The sequence below is a fragment of the Symphalangus syndactylus genome, chromosome 11, assembly GCF_028878055.3.
Source record: "Symphalangus syndactylus isolate Jambi chromosome 11, NHGRI_mSymSyn1-v2.1_pri, whole genome shotgun sequence".
Taxonomy (NCBI): domain Eukaryota; kingdom Metazoa; phylum Chordata; class Mammalia; order Primates; family Hylobatidae; genus Symphalangus; species Symphalangus syndactylus.
In genome coordinates this window covers 52,950,269-52,972,614 of record NC_072433.2, presented here as the reverse complement: position 1 = coordinate 52,972,614, position 22,346 = coordinate 52,950,269, and the positions used below count along the sequence as shown (strand labels likewise).

General features: G+C 38.9%; 1 protein-coding gene across 12 annotated transcripts in view; it reads right to left on the bottom strand.

Annotated features, from left to right (window-relative positions):
* KRBOX5 (KRAB box domain containing 5) overlaps positions 1-22,346 on the bottom strand; it is a 93,648-nt gene that overhangs the window by 63,216 nt on the left and 8,086 nt on the right. For 8 of the 12 annotated variants that reach the window (XR_010114439.1, XM_063612776.1, XM_063612775.1 and 5 more), the window contains 2 exons: positions 13,671-13,797; positions 13,079-13,174 (listed from right to left, as the gene is read on the bottom strand). The exons of 1 other annotated variant lie outside the window; for it this stretch is intronic. Coding sequence is in view for 10 of the 11 variants with exons in the window: in XM_063612776.1 (XP_063468846.1) it covers positions 13,079-13,174; positions 13,671-13,797 (223 nt within the window). In the remaining variant the exon portion in view is untranslated. Of the gene's footprint in view, positions 1-9,075; positions 9,463-13,078; positions 13,175-13,670; positions 13,798-17,345; positions 22,269-22,346 lie in introns of those variants that run through there. 3 more of the 12 variants (XM_055297950.2, XM_063612773.1, XM_063612774.1) reach the window with 3 other exon arrangements.

Below are 22,346 nucleotides of genomic sequence, written 5' to 3'. Positions count from 1 at the left end.
GGGAAGCTGAGATGGGTGATCACCTGAGGTCAGGAGTTCAAGACCAGCCTGGTCAACATGGTGAAACCCTGTCTCTATCAAAAAAATACAAAAATTAGCTGGGCGCGGTGGTGGGTGCCTGTAATCCCAGCTACTTGGGAGGCTGAGGCAGGAGAATCATTTGAATCCAGGAGGCGGAGGTTGCCGTAAGCCAAAATCGCACCATTGCACTCCAACCTGGGTGACAAGAGCAAGACTCTGTCTTAAAAAAAAAAAAAGAATATTATTAAAATGGGCATGTTACCCAAAGTGACCTATAGATTTAATGCAATTTCTATCAGAATACCAATGACATTCTTCACAAAAATAGAAAAAAAAAAAAACTAAATGTACATGGAACCACAAAATACCCTGAATAGCCAAAGCAATCCTGAGCAAAAGGAACAAAGCAGGCTCAAGCCATCACACCACCTGACTTCAAAATCTACTACAAAGCTACAGTATCCCAAAGAGCATTATACTGGCATTAAAACAAACACATAGACCAATATGCCCAATGAGTCCATAAATAAATTCATGCACCTAAAGCTGACTGATTTTCAACAAAGATGCCAAGAACACACTTTGGGGAAAAGACAATCTCTTTAATAAATGGTGCAGGAAAAATTGAATATCCATATGCAGAAGGGTAAGACTAGACCCCTAACCCTCATCATATACAAAAACCAACTCAAAATGGATTATAGACTTAAATGTACTGCCCGAAACTATGAAACTATTAGATGAAAACAGGGCAAATACTTTACAACATCGGACTTGGAAATTCCGACTTCAAAGTAAAGGCAATCTAAGCAAAAATAGGCAAATGAGATTACATCAACCTAAAAGACTTTTGCATATGAAATGAAATAACAGAGTGAAGAGACAACCTAGACAATGGGAGAAAACATTCGCAAACTATACATATGACAAGAGGTTAATATCGAGTATATAAGAAATTTGAAATCTCAAAATAAAACAAACATACAATCCAATTTAAAAATGTGCCACAGACCTTCACAGACAGTAGTGAAAGGAAGACATACAAATGGCCAAAAGGTACATAAAAAGATGCTCAACATCACTAATCATCAAGGGAATGCAAATACAAACCACAATGAGATACCGCCACACTCCAGTTAAAATGACTATAATCAAAAAGACAAAAAATATAACTAAAACAAGTATTGGTGAGGATGTGAAGAAAAAGGAACACATATATACTGTTGATGGGATTATAAAGTAGTATGGCCACTATAAAAGAGTATGGAGGTTCCTGAAAAATTAAAAATACAGCTGTCATATGATTCAGTAATTCCACTATTGGGTATATATCCAAAAGAAAGGAAATCAATGTGTCAAAAACATAGCTGCATTCCCATATTTACTGCAGCACTCTTTGTAATAGCCAAGATATGAAATTAATCCAAATGTACACAAAGAGATAAAGAAAATGTGGTGTAAATGCACAATGAATTACTATTCAGCCATTAAAAAAGAATAAAATCCTGTCCTTTGCAATAACATGGATGAACCATGAGATATCATGTTAAGTGAATAAGCCATATACAGAAAGAGAAACTTCATGATCTTACTCAAATGAGTAATCTGAAAAGAAGGAAAGAAAAAAAGAAAGAGAGAGAAAGAAAAGACAAAAGAAAAGGAAAGAAAATAAAAGAGAGAAAAGAAAGGGCAGGCAGGTGGGCAGGGCACAGCGGCTCACACCTCTAATCCTAGCACTTTGGGAGGCTGAGAGGGGCGGATCATTTTAGTTCAAGAGTTCAAGACCAGTCTGGCCAATATGGTGAAACCCGTCTCTACTAAAAATACAAAAAAATTAGCTGGGCATGGTGGTGCATGCCTGTAATCCCAGCTACTCTGGAGGCTGAGGCAGGAGAATACCTTGAACCCAGGAAGCAGAGGTTGCAGTGAGCTGAGATCATGCCACTGCACTCCAGCCTGGGCAACAGAGCAAGACTCTGTCAAAAAAAAAAAAAAAGAAAAGAAAAGAAAAGGAAAAAAAGTTGATATAAGCAGAGTATAACAGTGGTTACCAGAGACTGAAGGGGGAGGAACAGAAGGAGGTTGGTTAACAGGTATAAAGTTACAATTACATAGAAGAAGTAAGTTCTGGTGTTCTATTACACAGTACAGTAACTGGTTAATAGAAGGGTATTACATATTACAAAATAGCTATAAAAGGCCAGTCACAGTGTTACATGCCTATAATCTCTGTACTTTGGGAGGCAGAAGCAGGAGGACCACTTAAGGTCAGGAGTTCAAGGCCAGCCTGGACAATGTAGTGAGACCCTATCTCTGCAAAAATTTTTAAAAATTAGCCAGGCATGGTGGCACATGCCTGTAGTCCTAGCTACCTGGGGAGTTGAGGCAGGAGGATCACTTGAGCCCAAGAGTTTGAAGTTATGGTGAACTACAATTGTGCTACTGCACTTCAGTCTGGGTGACAGAGTGAGATCCTGTCTCTACAAACAATAAAAATTAAAAAAAAAAAAACAGAAGAGAGACTTCTGAATGTTCTCACCACTAAGAATTACCAAATACATGAGGTAATGCACTAAATACCCTGATATGATCATTATACAACATACACACATATATAATTGTACCCCGTAAATATGTACAATTAACATTGTATCAATTTAAAAAGCAAACTAAAACTTAAACATAAAACCTATAAATATAAAACTCCTAGAAAAATACAGAAGGGGAAAGCTTGGTCATGAAAATTGGTCTTGGCAATGATTTTTTGGATATAATATCAAAGGGTGAGGCAACAAAAAGCAAGAACATACACATGGTACTACATCCGTGTATCCAAAATATTCCAAACATATTCAAAACAGAACGTGGAATAGATGTTTGCACACCCATGTACCCTGCAGCATCACTCCCAAAAGACAGTACCTGGAAGCAATCAAAATGTCCCTTTATGGATGAGCAGATTAAACAACTGTGGCACACATACACAACAGAACATTACTGAGCCTTAAAAATAAGAGACATTTTGACAAGTATTAATAAGGACAGATCTTGAGGACATTATGTCAGGTGAAATAAGATAGTCAAAAAGAAAGAGACACTGTTTGATTACACTTACATAAAGTATCTACAGTAGCCAAACTCATAGAAACATTAGGCAGAATGGTGCTCTTCAGGAGCTGGAGAGAAGTGTGGAAAGGACAATTTGTTGTTTAAAGGGTATTCACTTTGACTTTTGTAAGATAATAATGATCTACAAACCTCTTGTAAAACAATATGACTATACTTAACACTAACTATACACTTAAAAATGTTTGAGATGACAATTGTATGTTTTCACCATTAAAAATTTGAGTACCTAAAAGAGATAGTTATAAAATGTTTCAAAAACCACCTTCAAAGAACAAAAGTGTTCCTCTCACATAATTATATAGATCCAAACAATAGATTGTGAATTTAAGATTATTTCCTTAACTACTCATCTAGACAGAATAAAGCAATCATTAACAGCTAAGAAAAAAAAATATACAAGATAAGTCATGAACAAAGTAGAGGCAATATTTATACAGATGAATAATACATAGTATTTTATAAGCAACAGGCATATAGCTAATTCATATATAAATTAAACATCATATTGTCTTAAAGTGTACAGAGTTGAAAATTATCATCCAATTCATAATATCAAGGTTGAAAAGCAAAAATACAATCAACTGATCTAAGGAAACCTATCTGAAAAAAAAGAAACACAATCATATGGAATCAATAACAAGAATAAGAGAAATTTTAGTGCATAAAATAATAAATACATCATAGATATTCTATTAAAAAATAATGCTTTAGATATTTACAACTATCAACTGTGTGCACCCACGAAGAACAGGCATTTTGAATCAATGCCATTCAATGAATGACAGTAAAATGTCACAGGAAATGCATTACAATCATTAATAATTAGCTCTAATGAGAAAATTTTAATGAATAAATATTTAAAAGACACTAGAAAGACTTCTTTATCATGTTATCAATATATTGGTGCTATTCTTACATAAAATATAATGACTATAATAAAGTTTTTAGAAGCTAAAAAAAAGCTTTCTATTTCCAAATACAGGAACAACATAAATGTTGCAAACTAAGGTGAGAATTACTGAAATGTAAAGTCAGTATTTGGGATTACATTATACATCATTTAAATATAGGCTAAAAAAATATATAAATCTCAACAATTCTTTTTTGCTTGCAGTAAACTTAAACTTATAATCAAACATATTAATAAATATGTGGTATCCACTAGTAATCTAATTTACATCTTTACAATGTGTACATTTGAGCATTTTATTTCAGAACTTTTGAATCTAAAAATCAGACAAATGTGATACATATTTCAGGAAGGGAAACATACAGGATTAGAAACATAAGCAAGATGACAGAATAGGAGGCCTCCATGCATATTTCTCACAACAAAATGTGGCAGCCATGCCAAACACAACTGCCTTTATGGGAGCTTTGCGATCCAGGTCACAATTTCTGACACCCAGCTGGAGCACAAGATCAACAAGGACAATTTGAGGACAAGTCCTTAACCGAAGGGTAGGCTTGTTGATCATGGTTCTGGACACAAAACAAAAAAATTGCTATATCTGACCGTAGATTTAGCTATAGCTCACTTGGCCTTGGTCCTGCCACTCAAAAAATCTTCCAAGAATCCAGGAGGATTCATTCCCACTTGAGATTCAGGTGACAGGCCTGAAGATCCTGGTCTTGTCTGTGCTCCCTGAATAAGGCAAAATCTATCTCCGTCAACTCTCAGTCATGGTCTGGAAAAAATCCTGTCCACACAGAGACCCTCAGGAAAAAATATCCATCTGTGCCCCTGGACGTAGAACTGTCAACACTGACCCGAATGGGAATCCGGAAGTGGCACTGAAACTTTGCTCCAGTTTCATGCAGCCACAGGTCAGGAGTTTTGCTCAACCTGGGACCTGCATAAAAGCACACACATCTGTGCCCCTGGAGCTAGACTTGCTGACATTAGTCTCACTATGAATCTTAAAGCAGCCTTGTAACCTAGGTCTACTTTTTGTCAGCCAGGGTTTGGGAGCAGTTCTACTCACCCAGGAACCTAGAGGGAGACACGTCATGGGCCGAGAGACAGCTGAGATTTTGGTCTCAGCTGTGTATCCTGTAGCAGCCCTATGAATCAGTTCCAGATCCTCTCAGGGGTCAGTCATGTCCATCAGTGACTTGCTAAATGACTGGATGAAAGCACTCCCAGAGACTCAGCAGGAGCCACACCTGTCCACATCTATTCTATCAGCACCCACACTCTGCAGAAACAACTACAATTCCTTATCTTAGAACCAGCCCCAATGCTCAAGATCCTGAAGAAAGTTGTCTTCCCAGAGAAAAGACGGGATCCATGACTGTCTATGCCCTGCTAATAGGTCTGTCAACCATAAAATCCACTGCAGACCCAGTAGCAGTCATGTGACACGGCTCCAACACACTCAAGTGCAATCTTAGTCAAAATCTCATCAGCTCAGGGATCCGAAAGAAGAAAGTATTTATTTCCCAAAACTAGTCTATAATGACTGGAAGAGATGTTTGCTCCTTCACATTCAGGGACATAAACATAAGCCTACAAAGATTGTAAAGAATCAGGCAAACTACCACCACCAAAGGAAACTAAAAAGCCCTAGTAATCATCTCCAAAGAAATGGAGATCTGAAAGTTGGCTGACGAAGAATTCAAAATAATCATCTTAAAGAATTTCAATGAGATGCAAAAGAACACAAATAGATAACTAAAAAGTTTTATAATACAATACTTGAACAAAATGAGAGTTTTAATAGAGAAATAGAAACCATTAAAAGGAACCAGATAGAAATCTTGGAACTAAAGCGAACAATGAAAGAACTGAAAAAATGTAACAGTTTTAACAAGAGACTCAATCATGAAAGAAAAAAAAATCAGCAAACTTAAAGACAGGTCATTTGAAAGTAAACAATTAGAAAAAAATATGAAAGTATGAAGGAAGCATATAGCCTGTATAGTATATCATACAGTGAACAAATATACATATTTTAGGATTTTCAGAAGAAAGAAAGAGGAACAAAAGATTAAAGATATAATGTCTTAAAACTCCCCAAATCTGGAAAAGGATATGAACAAGAAGTTTCATAAGGCTCAAAATATCTATGGCAAGAAGAACCTAATGAAGATTCTCCTGGGACATATCACAATTAAACTGTCAAAATTCAAAGACAAAGCAAGAATCATGAAAGCAGCATGAGATAAGAGATTCTTCGCATACAAGGGAAACTTTATAATGTTATCAGTAGATTTTTTAGCAGAAACCTTACAGGCCAAATGGGAGTGATACAATATATTAAAAGTGCTGAAAGAAGGAAAATTAAACAAACAAACAAAAAAGACAACTAAGTAGGCTATACACAACAAAGCATCTTTTAGAAATAAAAGAGAGATGAAGACATTTCAAGACCCTCTCCACCAAAAAAAAAAAGTTAAAGGAATTGATCACCACTAGACCTGTCTAGAAATGCTAAAGGACTAAAGGGAATTACTCAAGTTGAAATGATGAAATGCTAACTAAATATGAAAACATTAAAACTACAAATATCACTGGAAATGGTAAATAGTGAAATTCAGAATACTCAAATATTGTAATGGTGGTACATAAGTCACTTTTAATTCTAGTATAAGAACTATAAAACAAAAGTATTTTTTAAAAGTATAGCTACGATAATTTGTTAATGAATACAAAATATAAAAAGTTTTAAAATGTGACATATATAGTATAAAATGTGTGAAGGGGAGGAAAAGTATAGAGTTTTTCTATGCATAAAAGTTGAATCATTATCATCTTAAACTAGACTGTTATATGATGTTTTATGTAAGTCTTATAACCACTGGAGAAAAAAAAACTGTAGTAGATACAAGAAAAAGAGAAAGTAATCAAAGTATATAAAAACAACAAAAACAAGACAAAAAAATTAACATAACCAAAGCATAAGAGGAAAAAAGAAACAAAATATAAAATAGAAAACAAACTTATAATAGTTACCTATCAATAATTACATATAAAGAGATTAAATTATCCAATAAACAGATATTGATAAAGACTGAACGTCACTTCCAAAATTTAGGTTAAAATTTAATAGCCACTGTGATAGAATTAAGAAGTGGGACTTTTAAGAAGTGATTAGGCCATGAGAGCTCTGCCTGCATGAATGTATTAATGTCCTTATCACAGCAGTGGGTTAATTATCACAAGTGTGCATTTGTTATAAAAGGGAGCTATCTCCCTGTCATGCCTTTGGCTATGTTATTATGCAGCAAAAAGGTCTTCACCACATGCCAGTGTCATGCTCTCTGCTTTCCCCGCCTCTAGAATCATAAGCTAAATTAACTTGTATTCCTTATAAATCACCTATTTTCTTATAAAATACCCTGTCATATTCTGATATAGCAGCACAAAACAAATTTAAAACAGGCAGAGAGTGGCTGAATGAATTTTTAAAAATCCAGTGACAGGTTGCTTACAAGAGACTCACTTTTGATTTAAGGACAAACATAGGCTAACAGTGAAAGAACTGGAAAGGATATTCCATACAAATGATAAACAAAAGAGTGCAGGCAGGGGTAGTTATACTTACATTAGATAAAACAGGCTGTCTGACAAAATCTGTCACAAGAGACAAAGGAGTTAACTATATAATAATAGAGAGGTTAATTTGTCTAGAGGATAGAGCAATTAGATACATGCACCCAACACTGGAATACCTAAATATATAAAGCAAACATTAACAGAACTGGAAGGAGAAATATACAGAAATACAACAAAAGAGAACGTTAGTACCCTACTTAAAATGGATAGATCATTCAAGCACAAAATTAAGAAAATGGTGCACTCCTATAACACTATAGACTAAATGTACATATAACATCCCATCCAACAATATGAGAATACACAGTCTTCTAAGAATACATGAAATATTCTCCAGGACAGATCACATGTTAAACCAAAAGTAAAAAACAGTAAGCCTTTTCAAATTTATAAAGATTAAAATTATATCAAGTTTTTTTTCTGATTGCACTGATATAAAACTGAAAATCAATAGCAGAAAGAAAACTGGAAATTCACAAATATGTAAATATTAAACAACACACTCCTGAAAAATCAATAGGATAAAGAAGAAATCAAAAGAAAAATCTAAACATATCCTGAGACAAATGAAATTGGAAACACAAGAAACCAAAACTTCTGTGATGCAACCAAAACGGTTCTAGTACAGAAGTTTATAATAATAAAGTTCTACATTAAGAAAAAAAAGATGTTGAATAAGCAATCTAACTCAATTCCTCAAGAAACTTGAACAAGAACAAAATAATCCCAATGTTAGCATAATTATGGAAATAGTAAGAATAAGAACAAAAACACACTAAATAGAAAGACAATAGAAAAGATCAAAGAAACTGAGTTGAGTTTTTCAAAGAAAACAAAATTGAGAAACTTTCGGCCAGAGTAAGCAAAGGAACAAAAAGAGAGAGGACTCAAAAAATTATAAATGGGCTGGGTGCACTTCCTCATGCTTGTAATCCCAGCGCTTTGGGAGGCCATGGCAGGTAAATCACTTGAGCCCAGGATTTGGAGACCAGCCTGGGCAACATGATGAAACCCCTCTCTCTAAAAAATACAAAAACTAGCTGAGCATGGTGGTACACCCCTGTAGTCCCAGCTACTTGGGAGATGGGAGAATAACCTGAGCCTGGGAGGTTGAGGCTGCAGTGAGTTATGATCATGCCACTGCACTTTGGTTTGGACATTGGAGTAAGATCTTGTCTTAAATAAACAAATAAATACATAAAAGAAAGAAAGATCAGTCATTACAACTGACAACACACAAATACAAAGAATAAGAGACTACTATGAACAATTATATGACAACAAATTGGATAACTTAGAAATAGATTCTTAGAAATGAATGACTCACCAAGATTAAATCACAAAGAAACAGAAATACTGAGCAGACCAGTAATAAGAAAGGAGATTGAAGCAGTAATAAAAAATCCAATGATAAAAAGCCCATGACCAAATGACTTCACAGGTGAATTGTATCACACATTTAAAGATGAATTAATGTCCATCCTTCTCAAATTCTTCCAAAAAATTGAAGGGAAAAAACACTGCCCCTTAGTTTGCATGTAATGAAAAGTGGGTATGTAAGTACATGACTGCAGAACTGCTCCTCTCAGCACACTGTCTACAGGGGAGCCTCACTCCACAGGAGCAGTCATAGAGCTGCAACACTGCCAGCTCAGTAAAGCTGTTTTCTTCCACCACTACCTTGCACTTGAATTCTTCCTGAGTGAAGCCATGAACCTTCCCAGGATAAGCCCGAATTTGGCAGCTCACCTGCCCTGCAACAAGAGCAATTAGGTAAGAAAAAGAAATAAAAGGCACTCACATCAGCAACGAAGAATTGTAATTTTCTCTGCTTGCAGATTAGGTGATTTTATATACAGAAAACCCTAAAGAGTATACAAAAAGAGTTAGAGCTAATACTTATTCAGTAAAGCTGAGGTCACAAAATTACCATACAAAAATTAGTTGCATTTCTATATACTAACAATAAATGATCTGAGAAAAAAAGTTAAGCAAACAATCCAATTTATAATAGCATCAAAACTATAAAATTCTTATGACCCCATTCAACGAAGGAGGTGAAAGATCTGCTCAGTAAAATCTATAAGACATTGATGAATGTAATTGAAAAAGACACAAATAAATGGAAAGATATCCCTTGTTCATGTACTGGAAAAATTAATACTGATAAAATGTCCACACTATACAAAGTGATCTACAGATACAATGTAATCCCTATTAAAATTCCAATGTCAGTTTTCACAGAAATAGAAATAAATTCTAAAATTTATTTTATTTTATATATATTTTTTGAGACAGAGTCTCGCTGTTGCTCAGGATGGAGTGCAGTGGCGTGATCTTGGCTCACTGTAACCTCCGCCTCCTCGGTTCAAGCAATTCTCTTGCCTCAGCCTCCTCAACAGCTGAGATTACAGGTATGCACCACCACACCTGGCTAATTTTTGTATTTTTAGTAGAGACAGGGTTTTGCCATGTTGGCCAGGCTGGTCTTGAACTCCTGGCCTCAAGTGATCCACCTGCTTCGGTCTCCCAAAGTGCTGGGATTACAGGTATGAGCCACTGCATCTGGCCTTCAAATTTCTATAAAACCACAAATGACCCCAAATAGGCAACACAATCATAAGAAATAAGAATGAAGGTGATGGCATCATACTTCTTCATTCCAAACTATTACAAAACTATACTAAGTATTATATTGACCTAAAAAGATACATAGACCAATGGGACAGAACAAGGAAACCAAAAATAACCCCAATGTGTATAGAGTTAGCAATCTTTGACAAGGGCACCAAGATACATAAAGGGAAAAGGATGGTCTCTTCAATAAATGATGCTGGAAAAGGTGGATATTTATGAGCAAAAGGATGAAATTGAACATTTATACCATATACAAAAATGAACTCAAAAAGAATTAACACTTAAATGTAAAACCAGAAACTGGATAACTTTTAGAAGAAACACAGGGAACAAACTCTTCAACATCAGCCATGGTACTGATTTTTTAGATTTCACACCAAAAAAGCACCATCAACAAAATTAAATAACAAAAACAAGTGGGACTACATCAAACTAAAAAGTGTCTGCACAGCAAAGGAAGCAAAGAACAACATGAAAAGGCAATCTAAGGACTGGCCTAAAGACTGGGAGAAAATATATCTGATACGAGTTTCATATCCAAAAGATGTAAGAATCTCACACAACTCAATTGCCAGTAAAAGTAAATCCGACTTAAAAATATGCAAAGGACCTGACTAGAAATTTTTCCAGGGATGACATAAAAGTGGCAAACAGGTTTAATAAAAGGTGCTCAACATAATTAATCATCAGGGAAATGCACATCAAATCTCAATAAGCCATCGCCTCACATTTACAGAGAGATACCACAATGAGGTATCAAATCATGAGATATCACCTCATACCGTTAGAATGGCTACTATCAAAGAGAGAAGAGACACAGATGTTGGTGACAGTGTGGAGAAAAGGAAACGTTGTACACCGTTGGTGGAAATGTAAATGGATCCAGCCATTATGGGAAAAAGCATGGAGGCTCCTCAAAAAATTAAAAATAGAAGTACCATATGAACCTCAATTCCACTCCTAAGTATATACCTAAAAGAAATACAGTCTGGCAGGGGCAGTGGCTCATGCCTGTAATCCCAGCACTTTGGGAGGCCAAGGTGGGCGGATCACTGAGGCCAGGAATATGAGACCAGACTGGCCAACATGGCGAAACCCTGTCTCTACTAAAAATACAAAAAAATTAGCCAGGCAGGGTGGCACAAGCATGTAATCCCAGCTACTTGGGAGGCTGAGGCGGCAGAACAGCTTCAACCCGGGAAGCGGAGGTTGTAGTAAGCCAAGATGGCGCCACTACACTCTAGCCTGGGCGACAAAGTGAGACTCCATCTCAAAAATAAATAAACAAATAAATAAATAAATAAAATCAGTATGTTAAAGAGATAACTGCACCCCTATGTTCATAGCTGATTATTCACAATATATAGTGGAATATTATTCAGCATAATGAAGAAGGTAATCCTGCCATTTCTGACAACATGGATGAATGAACCAGGTGGACACTATGGTAATTGAATAAGATAGAGAAATACAAATACTGTATAATATCAGTTATTTATGGAAATCTAAAAAAAGTTGAGCTCATAGAATTAAAGTATAGAATGGGTCCCAACACCTGACAAGTGGGAAAACCGGGGAGATACTGGTCAAAGGGTACAAACTTTCATTTAAAAGATAAAATCTAGGGATCTAATGTACAGCATTGTGAATATAGTTTACAATACTCATATATACTTGAGATTTGCTAACACAGTAGATCTTTAATGTTCTCTCCACAAAAAACCTGGCAACTATGTGAGATGATTAATATGTTAATTAATTTCTTTGTACTAATCAATAAACAATGTATACATATATAAAATCAAATGATCAGGATGCACCTCTTAAATATATATAATTTACAAGTGTAGGGAAAAAATCCACACGAAAGAAGGAAGGAAAAGAAAAAAGAAAAGAAAAAGAAAGAAAACGAACATAAAGAACACATTCTCATTAAGCTTCACAGTTAACCAGACAAAATTATAAAATGTTATGAATGTATAAGGTAAGAGTTGAAAGTTTACTATATACTGGACAATATTCTAAGCTCCCCATAGACATTCATTTAGCTAAGAATTCTACACAGTAAGTAATATATTAAATGATTTTAAATCTGTGGAATTTATGCATACAGAGACTATATTTCTAATCTTAGTTTAGGCTAGAAAAGATGAAAAGTTGAAGTGAAATACAGGATCAGGTTTTTTTTATATTTAGGAAGATGTTTTGCACTCTGATGAATTACTGAGTCTTAATTTTTGTAGGATCATCTTGGAAACCACCATAGGATTCGAAATTAACATATCAGAAAATATATGACCCACAGAATTCCTGGGACGTTTGAAAAAAATCCTACTGTCCATCACTCCCCTCACACACTTCTGACATGAGGCAAAACCAGAACTTTAGAAGCGGTTTCACATAGAGGTAGAAACATGCATAGACTTTCCCAGAGCCCCCACATCAAAGGAAGAGCAGTCAGATCACGCAGGCCCTCACAGGCCAAGGGGAGCACTTTGGCTGTCACTGTGAATTTGATGGTGGATCACAGAAGGGGAAGGAGAATCATCAGATAATTTAAGAATATGAGACAGAAGATGTCCCTCTGTGACAGCACCAAGAGAAAGAAATAAACCCAGGCATCTCAAAAATCATTTCCATGGGAGAACTTCCCAATCCACACTTCAAGGTCTGGTTCTTTCTTGACCACTGGACCTCTCACCCATGTCATCTACTTCATTCACTCCCACCTACCTGGCTGGATGGCTACTGTCTCCTCACTCTTCACATTCCAGGGCTCTTTCCTTTGCTCCAAAAAGGTGATCAGGTCCGGCTTACAGACAGCGAGACCTGTTTTATTAGAAAAAGTCACATGACTTTTGCTGGGAGTCCTTTAATTGCCAGCTCAGTAGGATGCTCGGTAAAGAGGGAACATTATAGAGGATCCTGGAAAATTACTTCCCCAAATACTGTTTCCTGTCAGCTTCTTTACAATGTTTAGGAAACATTTTAAATATGGGAATCCTGAGCTTCACTTCCAAGTATGACTGAATCAAAAATAAGGAGAAGGAATTGGATTTTAAAGTGTGGGCAATGATAGTTTATGTCACTCAATTTCTAGAATCACCACTAAACTAGAGTGAAGCTTCTACATCACCTCAAGAAAGAAGGCAAATGTCAAGATCAAACATTAGAAGCCTTTTCTACATCAAACCCACAATTTTTTTTTCCTGGAAGCAGGAATCTGAATTCATTCACATCAAGCATAAGCTCCCAAGTGACATTCGACAAAGGAAAGAAATAAAACCCTTAGTTATTAGATATTCCAAAGGCAAGTTATCCTCACCGAGAGATACCAGGTTTCTGTAGTTCTCTAACATCACATCCCCATATAAAAGCTTCTGACTTGAATCCAGGTGTTCCCACTCCTCCCGAGAGAATTCTATGGCCACATCCCTGAATGTCAACAGTCCCTGAAATAAAAATAAATGGCACATTAACCATGTGGCCATGGGCAGAGTTCATCATTTGACAAACCAAGATGAAATGAGAGCTAAGAAAACTGACTGATTTATATGAGTGACCTGAAATATTCAATAAGATACTTTTAAACACAATAATATTTTCTAACGTATTCTCTAACTCTGTGGAAAGAGAATGATATAAGATCCACAAAACCAGTGTAGATACTATGCCTATATAGAATATAAAGTATAAAACTAAAGCATCAAGGCCGGGTGCGGTAGTTCATATCTGTAATCTCGGCACTTTTGGGATGCCGAGGTGGGTGGATCACCTGAAGTTCGAGATTAGCCTGGCCAACATGATGAAACCCCATCTCTACTAAAAATACAGAAACTTAGCTGGGCGTGGTGGCACATGCCTGTAATCCCAGCTACTCAGGAACCTGAAGCAGGAGAATCACTTGAACCAGGAGGCGGAGGTTGCAGTGAGCCAAGATTGCGCCACTGAACTCCAGCCTGAGCCACAAGAGCAAAATTCCGTCTCAAAAAAACAAAAACAAAAAAACAAAAAACAAAAAACTAAGGCATCAACATAGGAGTATACATTTTTGAGTCTATATTTACATCATCCACAATCAGTTGTGTATAATTCTCAGGTGGAAAAGTCATGGTAACTTAGAGGCATACTTCTTAAATTTTATTGTATTCAACAATAAACTGCAGAACTGGTTCAAATGCAGATTCTGGTTCAGGAGATCTGGGGCTGGGGCTGGGGTTGCGTTTCTGCATTTTTAACAAGCTCACCAGTGATGCCAATGCCTCAGGTCCAGAGGCCACACTTTTGAATAGCAGAGAGGTAGAACACTGAGGGAAGAATTCAGGGATGATGTGAAATTGAGAGTTTTATGAAATTTACAGGTTATAACATAATAGCAAGAATAGTAGAATCCTTTTTGAACATTTACTGTTTACTAGATGTCATCCTAGCAGTTTTTCATGTATTGATAAAAACCATAAAAATAATCTATATGAGAAATAATACTATTCTTCCTCTTTAATTAAAATATTTTGCTAACCCTTCCCCTCACTGTCTCAAGCCTGAAAAAAATTTTTTTGCCAAATATCTAATATATAGTAGAGCTTATTTTATTATTTATTTATTTTTATTTATTTATTATTTATTTATTATTTTACCCCAGTATCTAACTTAGAATTCATTTTAAAGGGACATACAGGTCAATATGCAGAGATAAGTATAAAAGAATGTTCAGAGCAGGTGTTATAACTGAGAAGAATGATGAAAACAGGAAGGCAGCAACATAAAACTGATCAAATGATGCTTATGTCACACACACATATGTACATAGAAATGGTAACTATACATACATGAAAAGTGAGAGAAGATTTCTTAATTAAGAAATATTTTAAATTGTGTTAAAACTATAAAACTCTTTATGGATGATGCCTTTTTCTGTTTTTTAACAAACTATGAAGACTAATACATACAATGATATAAACTAAAATAAGAGCTTGTGTTTCTGAGTCTAGTTTTTTCCAAGTTTTTATTTATTCTAAGTGCTGTGTTATATTTTAGAATTTTAAGACAGTAGATATATTAATTATATGTTAATTGTTACCTTTCTCTGAAAATACAGAGAATAAAGGAGTGTATGCTTGTGAAATTAGTAAATTAAAATGGAAACCTACAGAAGTGAGGCTTGTTTCAGAATTCCCAGTTTCAAAAACCAGTATTTACGGTCAACAAATGTGAGAGCCTTCACTCTCCAAAGCAACCCACAAGCAAAGGGAAACTAAAAAGACATAGTAGTCTCTGGATTAAACGTCATGGTTTATATGCATCACTCAGTAAATCCTCCCTCCTAGATATCCATTAAAAACAAAGAGAAAAAAAACTAGTGAAGGAATCTGGCAGAGAGCACCTGAACCAGGTGAATGAAGTTAGCATCGGCTGTCATGAGACGACTTGGTATCAGTGCTGACGCACAGATGGACCCATAACCATTGTATATTAGTGGGGGAAGAAAGTAAATCATAATCTGGGTATAATAATAAACAGAATCTGTGGAGGAACATACAGGTGGCCATATTTCTTCAAACTGGCCATGTGACCCTACTTAGAAGCCCGAGCTGAGAATCACTTAGCTAAGCATTCCCTCTCAAGTTTCAATATGCATACACATCATTTGGTATTCTGGGGCCCGTGCTAAGTACTGTGATTCTGCAGGTTTGGAAAAGTTCCATGAATTGGCTTAAGACCCATTATCGGTAGCACACAGCTAGAGAAAGCGGGCACAGCACACAGGGTCCCTTACACCCAATACTCTAATCACAACGCAAATACTTTTCATTCACAGCGAGGACCACCAACCACTGTCCTGAAAAATCACATCCTTTGCCAGCCATTTAAAGTCTACAGAGGCTGGAGAGGACAGTAACATCTAAGTCAGCATTTGGAAAACAGCATGGATACATGCATTAAAGCAGTGTTTACTGAGCTTGTACTATGTGCTCACAGTATGCACTGTGCTGGCAACATCACATGATGTGAGTTAAGCCACATAAACCCCTGGGATGTGGGTCCTGAGTATCCCATAATTCCCAGCAGGATTTAGATAATGGCCCAGACTTTCTTTCTTCTTCTGTTTCCCTGTCACTATAAAAGCTAACTATAGACAGATGGGAGGGATACGGAAAAGAAGGGTGAAGTTTATTTAGTTCATAAGGATTTCTCACTGTAGTCTTTACATTGACTTTGTTACTACTTGTGGAGCAACTACTGGATCTGCAGGAATGGAAAAAAGGTGGCAGGTGGGATGTCTCTAGAAACACTGTTTTCAATGAAGAAAAAAATTCAGGCCCCCATATTGTCCTTTGCTCCCATTTAACTGCTTTTGGGTTTGGGGAAATTCTGAGCACCAGCTCTGGAGAACCAGCAAGAGCAACCACTCAGAAGTCTGATCTCCAACAAACAGTTCTGTGAAGGTAGGCTCCAAGGTGGGGCCAGACCTGAACCAAGCTCAGAAGAGGGTGGATTTGGGTAGGGTTGGGGCAGAACAAGGCTAGGGACACGGGGCAGGCCCTAGGCTTCCCATCTCTATGTTGCTGATTTAAGTCCTGTCTTTCCTAAGCCTGACCATAAGAACTTGACTCCCAGAGTTTGTCTGATTTTAACTGTTTGTTTCATCCTTAAGTATTTTGTAAATCCATTAACAAGCAATTTAATCAAAACATGTAGGGCCTTCTGGGAAAATTATATTAAAAAGCAAATCAAGAGAAAATCAATAGAAATAATAATATCTCTTCTGTCCATGGGTGGCCCTTCAGGTGGTGACATCAGAACTCACAATGTCAACATAAGGGCAGTGTCCCAAATCAAGCCCAAGTTCCCTGTATACCTCCATGCTTGCACAGGACCACATGATGCTGAATTTGGCCATTATCCATCTGTTCTAGACGGAAAGTTCCTGGATGGTAGGGACTATGGCTGCTACAAGTGTTTTTCTAATGGCCATATGAAATGGAAGCAATTGGTTTACCTATCAGTATGAGTCTCCAGAACTCCTCTTTGTTCTTCATCCACGTATTAGAAAACTGGAGCAAATCCCATTTGTATACCAAATAAAGAGATTCCTTCTGTGAGTGGAGGAACAAATCCTGGATGATGCATTCCTTTCCTTCTGAGATGGAAAGAAATTAGACCCCGCAGTCAGCTTGACCTCAGTCTGCACAGGACATCACCAGATGTCCCAAGGACTCCCACGTGCTGGTGAGGGAGTTCCTGGTGATCCTGTGCTGATGCCCCAGTAGTGATTTGGGCAGGAGAGACTCAGGCTGACTCTGTGGGGCCAGGATACAAAGTGGAACTGCCCCAGTGGAACCACAGATTCTGGATCCAGGTGTAATATTACCTATACCTGATCAGCTAACTCGGGTACAAGGAAGGACAAGATTACCCTACTCCAGTAACACAGCTCACAGGTAGGTGTAGCTTCACTCACGGCTCTGGACAGTTGTGGCCCTGCCCTCCCTCTGCTAAGGGCTGCTTTACACTTACAGATTCTGCCACCATATTCTGCTTAGACCAGAAGGCCCTCACAGAACTGCAGCAGCTCACTGGACAAGATCTGGAAAACCTGAAAGACCCCACATAAAAAGTAGGGCTTTACAAGGTCTATGTCAATCTCTCATAATGCAGAAAATGTCCCCTGGATTTTCTATGTATCCTCAGTCCAAAGTCTGGCCCTGTCTTGTGGATCCCAGGTAGGAGACCAGCCTTTATGTGCAGACCCCAGGCGGAATCAACCTGGCTCTGCATTCTTGGGTGTTGCTGTGCAGAAAACTAGGAGACAGCCCCTCAGGAAGGCTGCTCTCACACATCCTGGAGAACCCCAGGACCTGGGTTCAACATTTGGAGCTGCAGATTTAGGTGTTGGAGGGCAGGGAAGTGGCATGCGCCCTCTGCACATTCATGGGCATTTGGGCAAGAGGATGAGGGGAATGTTGAGATTCTCAGGCCTACTCAATGCATGTGTGTGCCTGGTTGGTTTCCTGGCCCCATGGTCTCTGAATCAGTTTCAGGTCTGAAGATGCCAGGGGCATGGAAAGACAGAGCTGGAATGGCTAACTTATGCCCTGTGAACTTATTTTTGTAGAAATCTGGCCAAACTGTTCTAAAAGGGATTAAAGATTCCGAATAAGCAGAGAGACTGTACTGCCTGCAGATTTTCGGGGCAATGGGCACTTTGCTGCACAACTGTGGGTTGTGACAGGAAGTCTTTGAGGGAATGTCCCCTCTAGAGTGCGGCCTGGTGGGCACCTTACATTTCTCAGTGTTTGGGAAATATAATTAAAAACAGAATCACAAGAAAAATGATGCACAATGGTAAAAAGAAAGCAAACTGTTTTATGACACACTCAGACCAGAATGTGAAGGACATTACAGGCAATCTGCTAAGAGACTGGAAAAACACTCACTCATGAAAAGTCACCATAATTAGTCCTCAGTAGAAGACCTGACAGCACCATTTGTCAGATAGAGTTCATCTTAAATTCACCTGTGAATTGGGAGGCCACCTGTTTTTTATTTGGCTACAGTTAAAGGAAAAATAAACTTCATGTCTTCGCGACAGGTAAATTTGCAACTTGGAGCCAGGGGCCTGAAGGTAGATGCCTGCTCTCCTAGAGAAACTGTAAGATACGGCTCTATCTTCTTTGCTACCTATATTTCAAATCAATGATTCTCAGTTCCTAGAGAAAGAATGTCCCGAATCAAAAAGACTGACAGCCAGGCACAGTGGCTCACGTCTGTAATCCCAGCACTTTGGGAGGCCGAGGCAGGCAGATCACCTGTAGTCAGGAGTTTGAGACCAGCCTGGACAACATGGTGAAACCCCATCTCTACTAAAAATATAAAAACTAGCCCTGCGTGGTGGCAGGCCCCTATAATCCCAGCTACTTGGGAGGCTAGGCAGGAGAATCGCTTGAACCCAGGAGGCAGAGGTTGCAGTGAGCCAAGAATGCACCACTGCACTCCAGCCTGGGCAACACAGCAAGACTCAAAAAAAAACGAAGACTGACAAAAGACAAAAGATCTGTTTAGCTGTTACAATGATTTAGACATATTTCCAAAAGGCAGAAAAAAATTTACATACAAAAATTCTCTAAAGTAAATGATTTAAGAAAAGGAAGGAGAGAAACATGTCTTCCCTTATTTTCAAGAAGGGTTAAGTCTCATATTTTTAATTTGTATTTGTTCTCACAACTGGGAGATCTAGGGCCATCATCTTGAATTAATGGACATCTGAATTCCAGCAGGCGCTAGATTCAGGCACCTGAGGATTGGCCTTGGACACACTGCGTGCACATAAAAAGGGGTTTGTGGGCCAGGCATGGTGGCTCACGCCTGTAATCCCAGTACTTTGGGAGGCAGAGGTGGGTGGATCACTTGAGCCCAGAAGTTCGTGATCAGCCTGGGCAACATATTGAGACCCTCCCTATCTCTACAAAAATTACAAAAATTAGCCAGGTGTGGGGGGCACACGCCTCTAGTCCCAGCGATTTGGGAGGCTGAGGTGGAAGGATCACCTGAGCCCAGGGAGGTCAAGGCTGCATGATCATGCCACTGCACTCCAGCCTGGGCGACACAGTGAGACACTCTGTCAGGGTTTGTGGGGAAGTTAAAAGGAAGAAGGGAAGGTGCTACTAAGAACTCTCACGTGGGGGGCAGTGCAGAATTGGTGGAAGGACTGATTTGGGCTACAGATACTGGCCCAGGTGGGGCTATGCTCTGACTTAGTCCTGTGTCCATGCAGGCAGATGAGACTATGATTGGGTGGTCCACAAGCCTAGGTTGATGGAGGGACTGGGTTGCTGCTGCAGTTTCAGGGTCTGGGGGCAAGGATAAGCCAGGAGTCCTCTAGGCACTTGTATGGGAATTTTGGCTGGAAACTCTAGGAGCAAAGGTGCTATGGGCACAATTCCTGAGGGTCACGTCTTGTCCTGAAAGGGGCGTGGCCACGCCAGTGCCTAGTGGGTGTGTTCAGAGTGGGTGTCAATTATGTGGTGACAGCACAGTGGGGGCAGGGGTCTGTTCTCAGAACTTCTTCCCTTTCTGTCCTCAGTCGCCTCGCACCCCGGGAGGAGACGTGGAATCACAGCACAATGTGTAGGGTGACAGCCTGTGTGCAGGGGAATACAGCCTCCCTTCCTGGAGACACCCAGAGTCTCTCTCCAGCCCAGGTCCCTGTGCTTTTTTATGACACTGTGTGGAGTTTGCTGAACACCAGCCAATTCTCCAACACCAACTGGTTGTCCAACAACTCAATTCTGACAGCACCCAGAGGCAGCACAGACCCCACAAGTTCAGAGTTAAGTGCCACAACACTGCCCCCTCTACAAATGCCAGTCACAATCCCCCAGGGGCCATCTATACTTCTGAGCTACTGCCTATAAATTGGGGTCTCCCATAATACCCTACTCAAGTTCATTAATTTTATACAAGGATTCACAGAACTCAGCAAAGACTGTAATTGCATTGACCAGTTTATTAAAAAAGGTACAACTCAGCCTAATGGAAGAAATGTGTAGGGCAAGAGAAAGGAGTGGGGAAAAGATGGGGTAGGTAGTTAACCCTGGGAAGCAGCTGTGATGAAAGAAATCCCCCTTCCTTTGTGTTCTTCAAGAGCAGCTTACTGCAAAGAATCCTCTTCCCGTTATGACTTAGATGACGCTCCCTGTTTTAGGTATCACAAAGCCACAAACTCTTCTATTTCCTTTTTTGTCCCCCCTCCTAAGCAGTTAAATAGTTTTGTCTTGGGTGGTCAAAACAAAATATGTGTTAACCAAACTTGCTTAAGTTTCTCCCCTTCTCCAGGTCCCTGAGGTTTGTCCCACGCACAGCCTGAGCCAATATTCAACCCCTCTTTATGCCCCTCCTGAGGATAGGCTGACTTCAGGGTGAAGTCATTCTCTGATCAGGGATCTGATTTTGCCCCGGAGTCGTGCCCTTCCCCTCCCACCTTTAATCATGTTTCCTCCTCCCTATGAAAGAAAGGCCTTTCCTGCTTCAACTGTGAGATCCACAAATATCTTACAGTTGGTGCTTTCCTCCTCTTGCAATACTCCTTTAGAATTAAGGAACTTCTTACCTATATCCAGATGTTTTATTTGACAAAGTCAAGAAACAGCCCCAGGACGCTAACAATTCCACTCTCAGAAAGAGCTTCCCAATCTCCCTTCCCGCCCAACCTCGACCACATTCGCCTGTGAATCCAGAACTCTGCAGCTTCTCCCAGTACAAAGGGCTCCCTCCATGGCTGCTGTGAACCTCAGGGACACCTGAAAAGGACGCTCCCCAGGAAGAACTAACTGGGCCTTCAATGACCTCCTTTTGCAGGCTCAAATAAGACTGAGGTCTTCTATGCCTAGTCAGGGTTATTCCACACACCCGCTTCTCACTTCGCAGGCTCTGTCTTTCAGGTCCATCGAGGTGGGGTGCCTTCCTCCCACCTCATCACTCTCCACAAGCATCTAGCGAGCTCTAAAACCTACCCCAGGATAGCAAACGTCAGACCTTCCTCCACTCTCCCCGCACGGCACGCCTTCTGGGCAGTGCTGCCAATCCTACCTCAACTGAAGGGACAGGGGCAGGTGCCCAGTCAGTTAGATGTTCAGTGACCTAATAGATTTCAGGAAAATAGCTAAATCACTCAAACACAGTTTTTATAGAAAAGAAGGAAACTGTAAAGCACTTAAACTTTATACTTCAACAGGTAAGGCCAAAATACCTCTTTCGGGCAAGAAACATGTCATTTAATTATTTCCATAATAGCAGATCATTTAGTATACGTGAACACTTCTAGGAGGCGCCAAGTCCTGTCTCATAACATTTGGCATTCAACTCGGACATCCAGATAGCAGTAGAATACGGAACAGAGATATCCACTGTCACAAATCCTCCACTGCAAAAGAGAGGACCTGATGTTTTAATGAATGTTTGTAATTGACCAATTAATCTAGCACACTTTCTGTGGAAATGT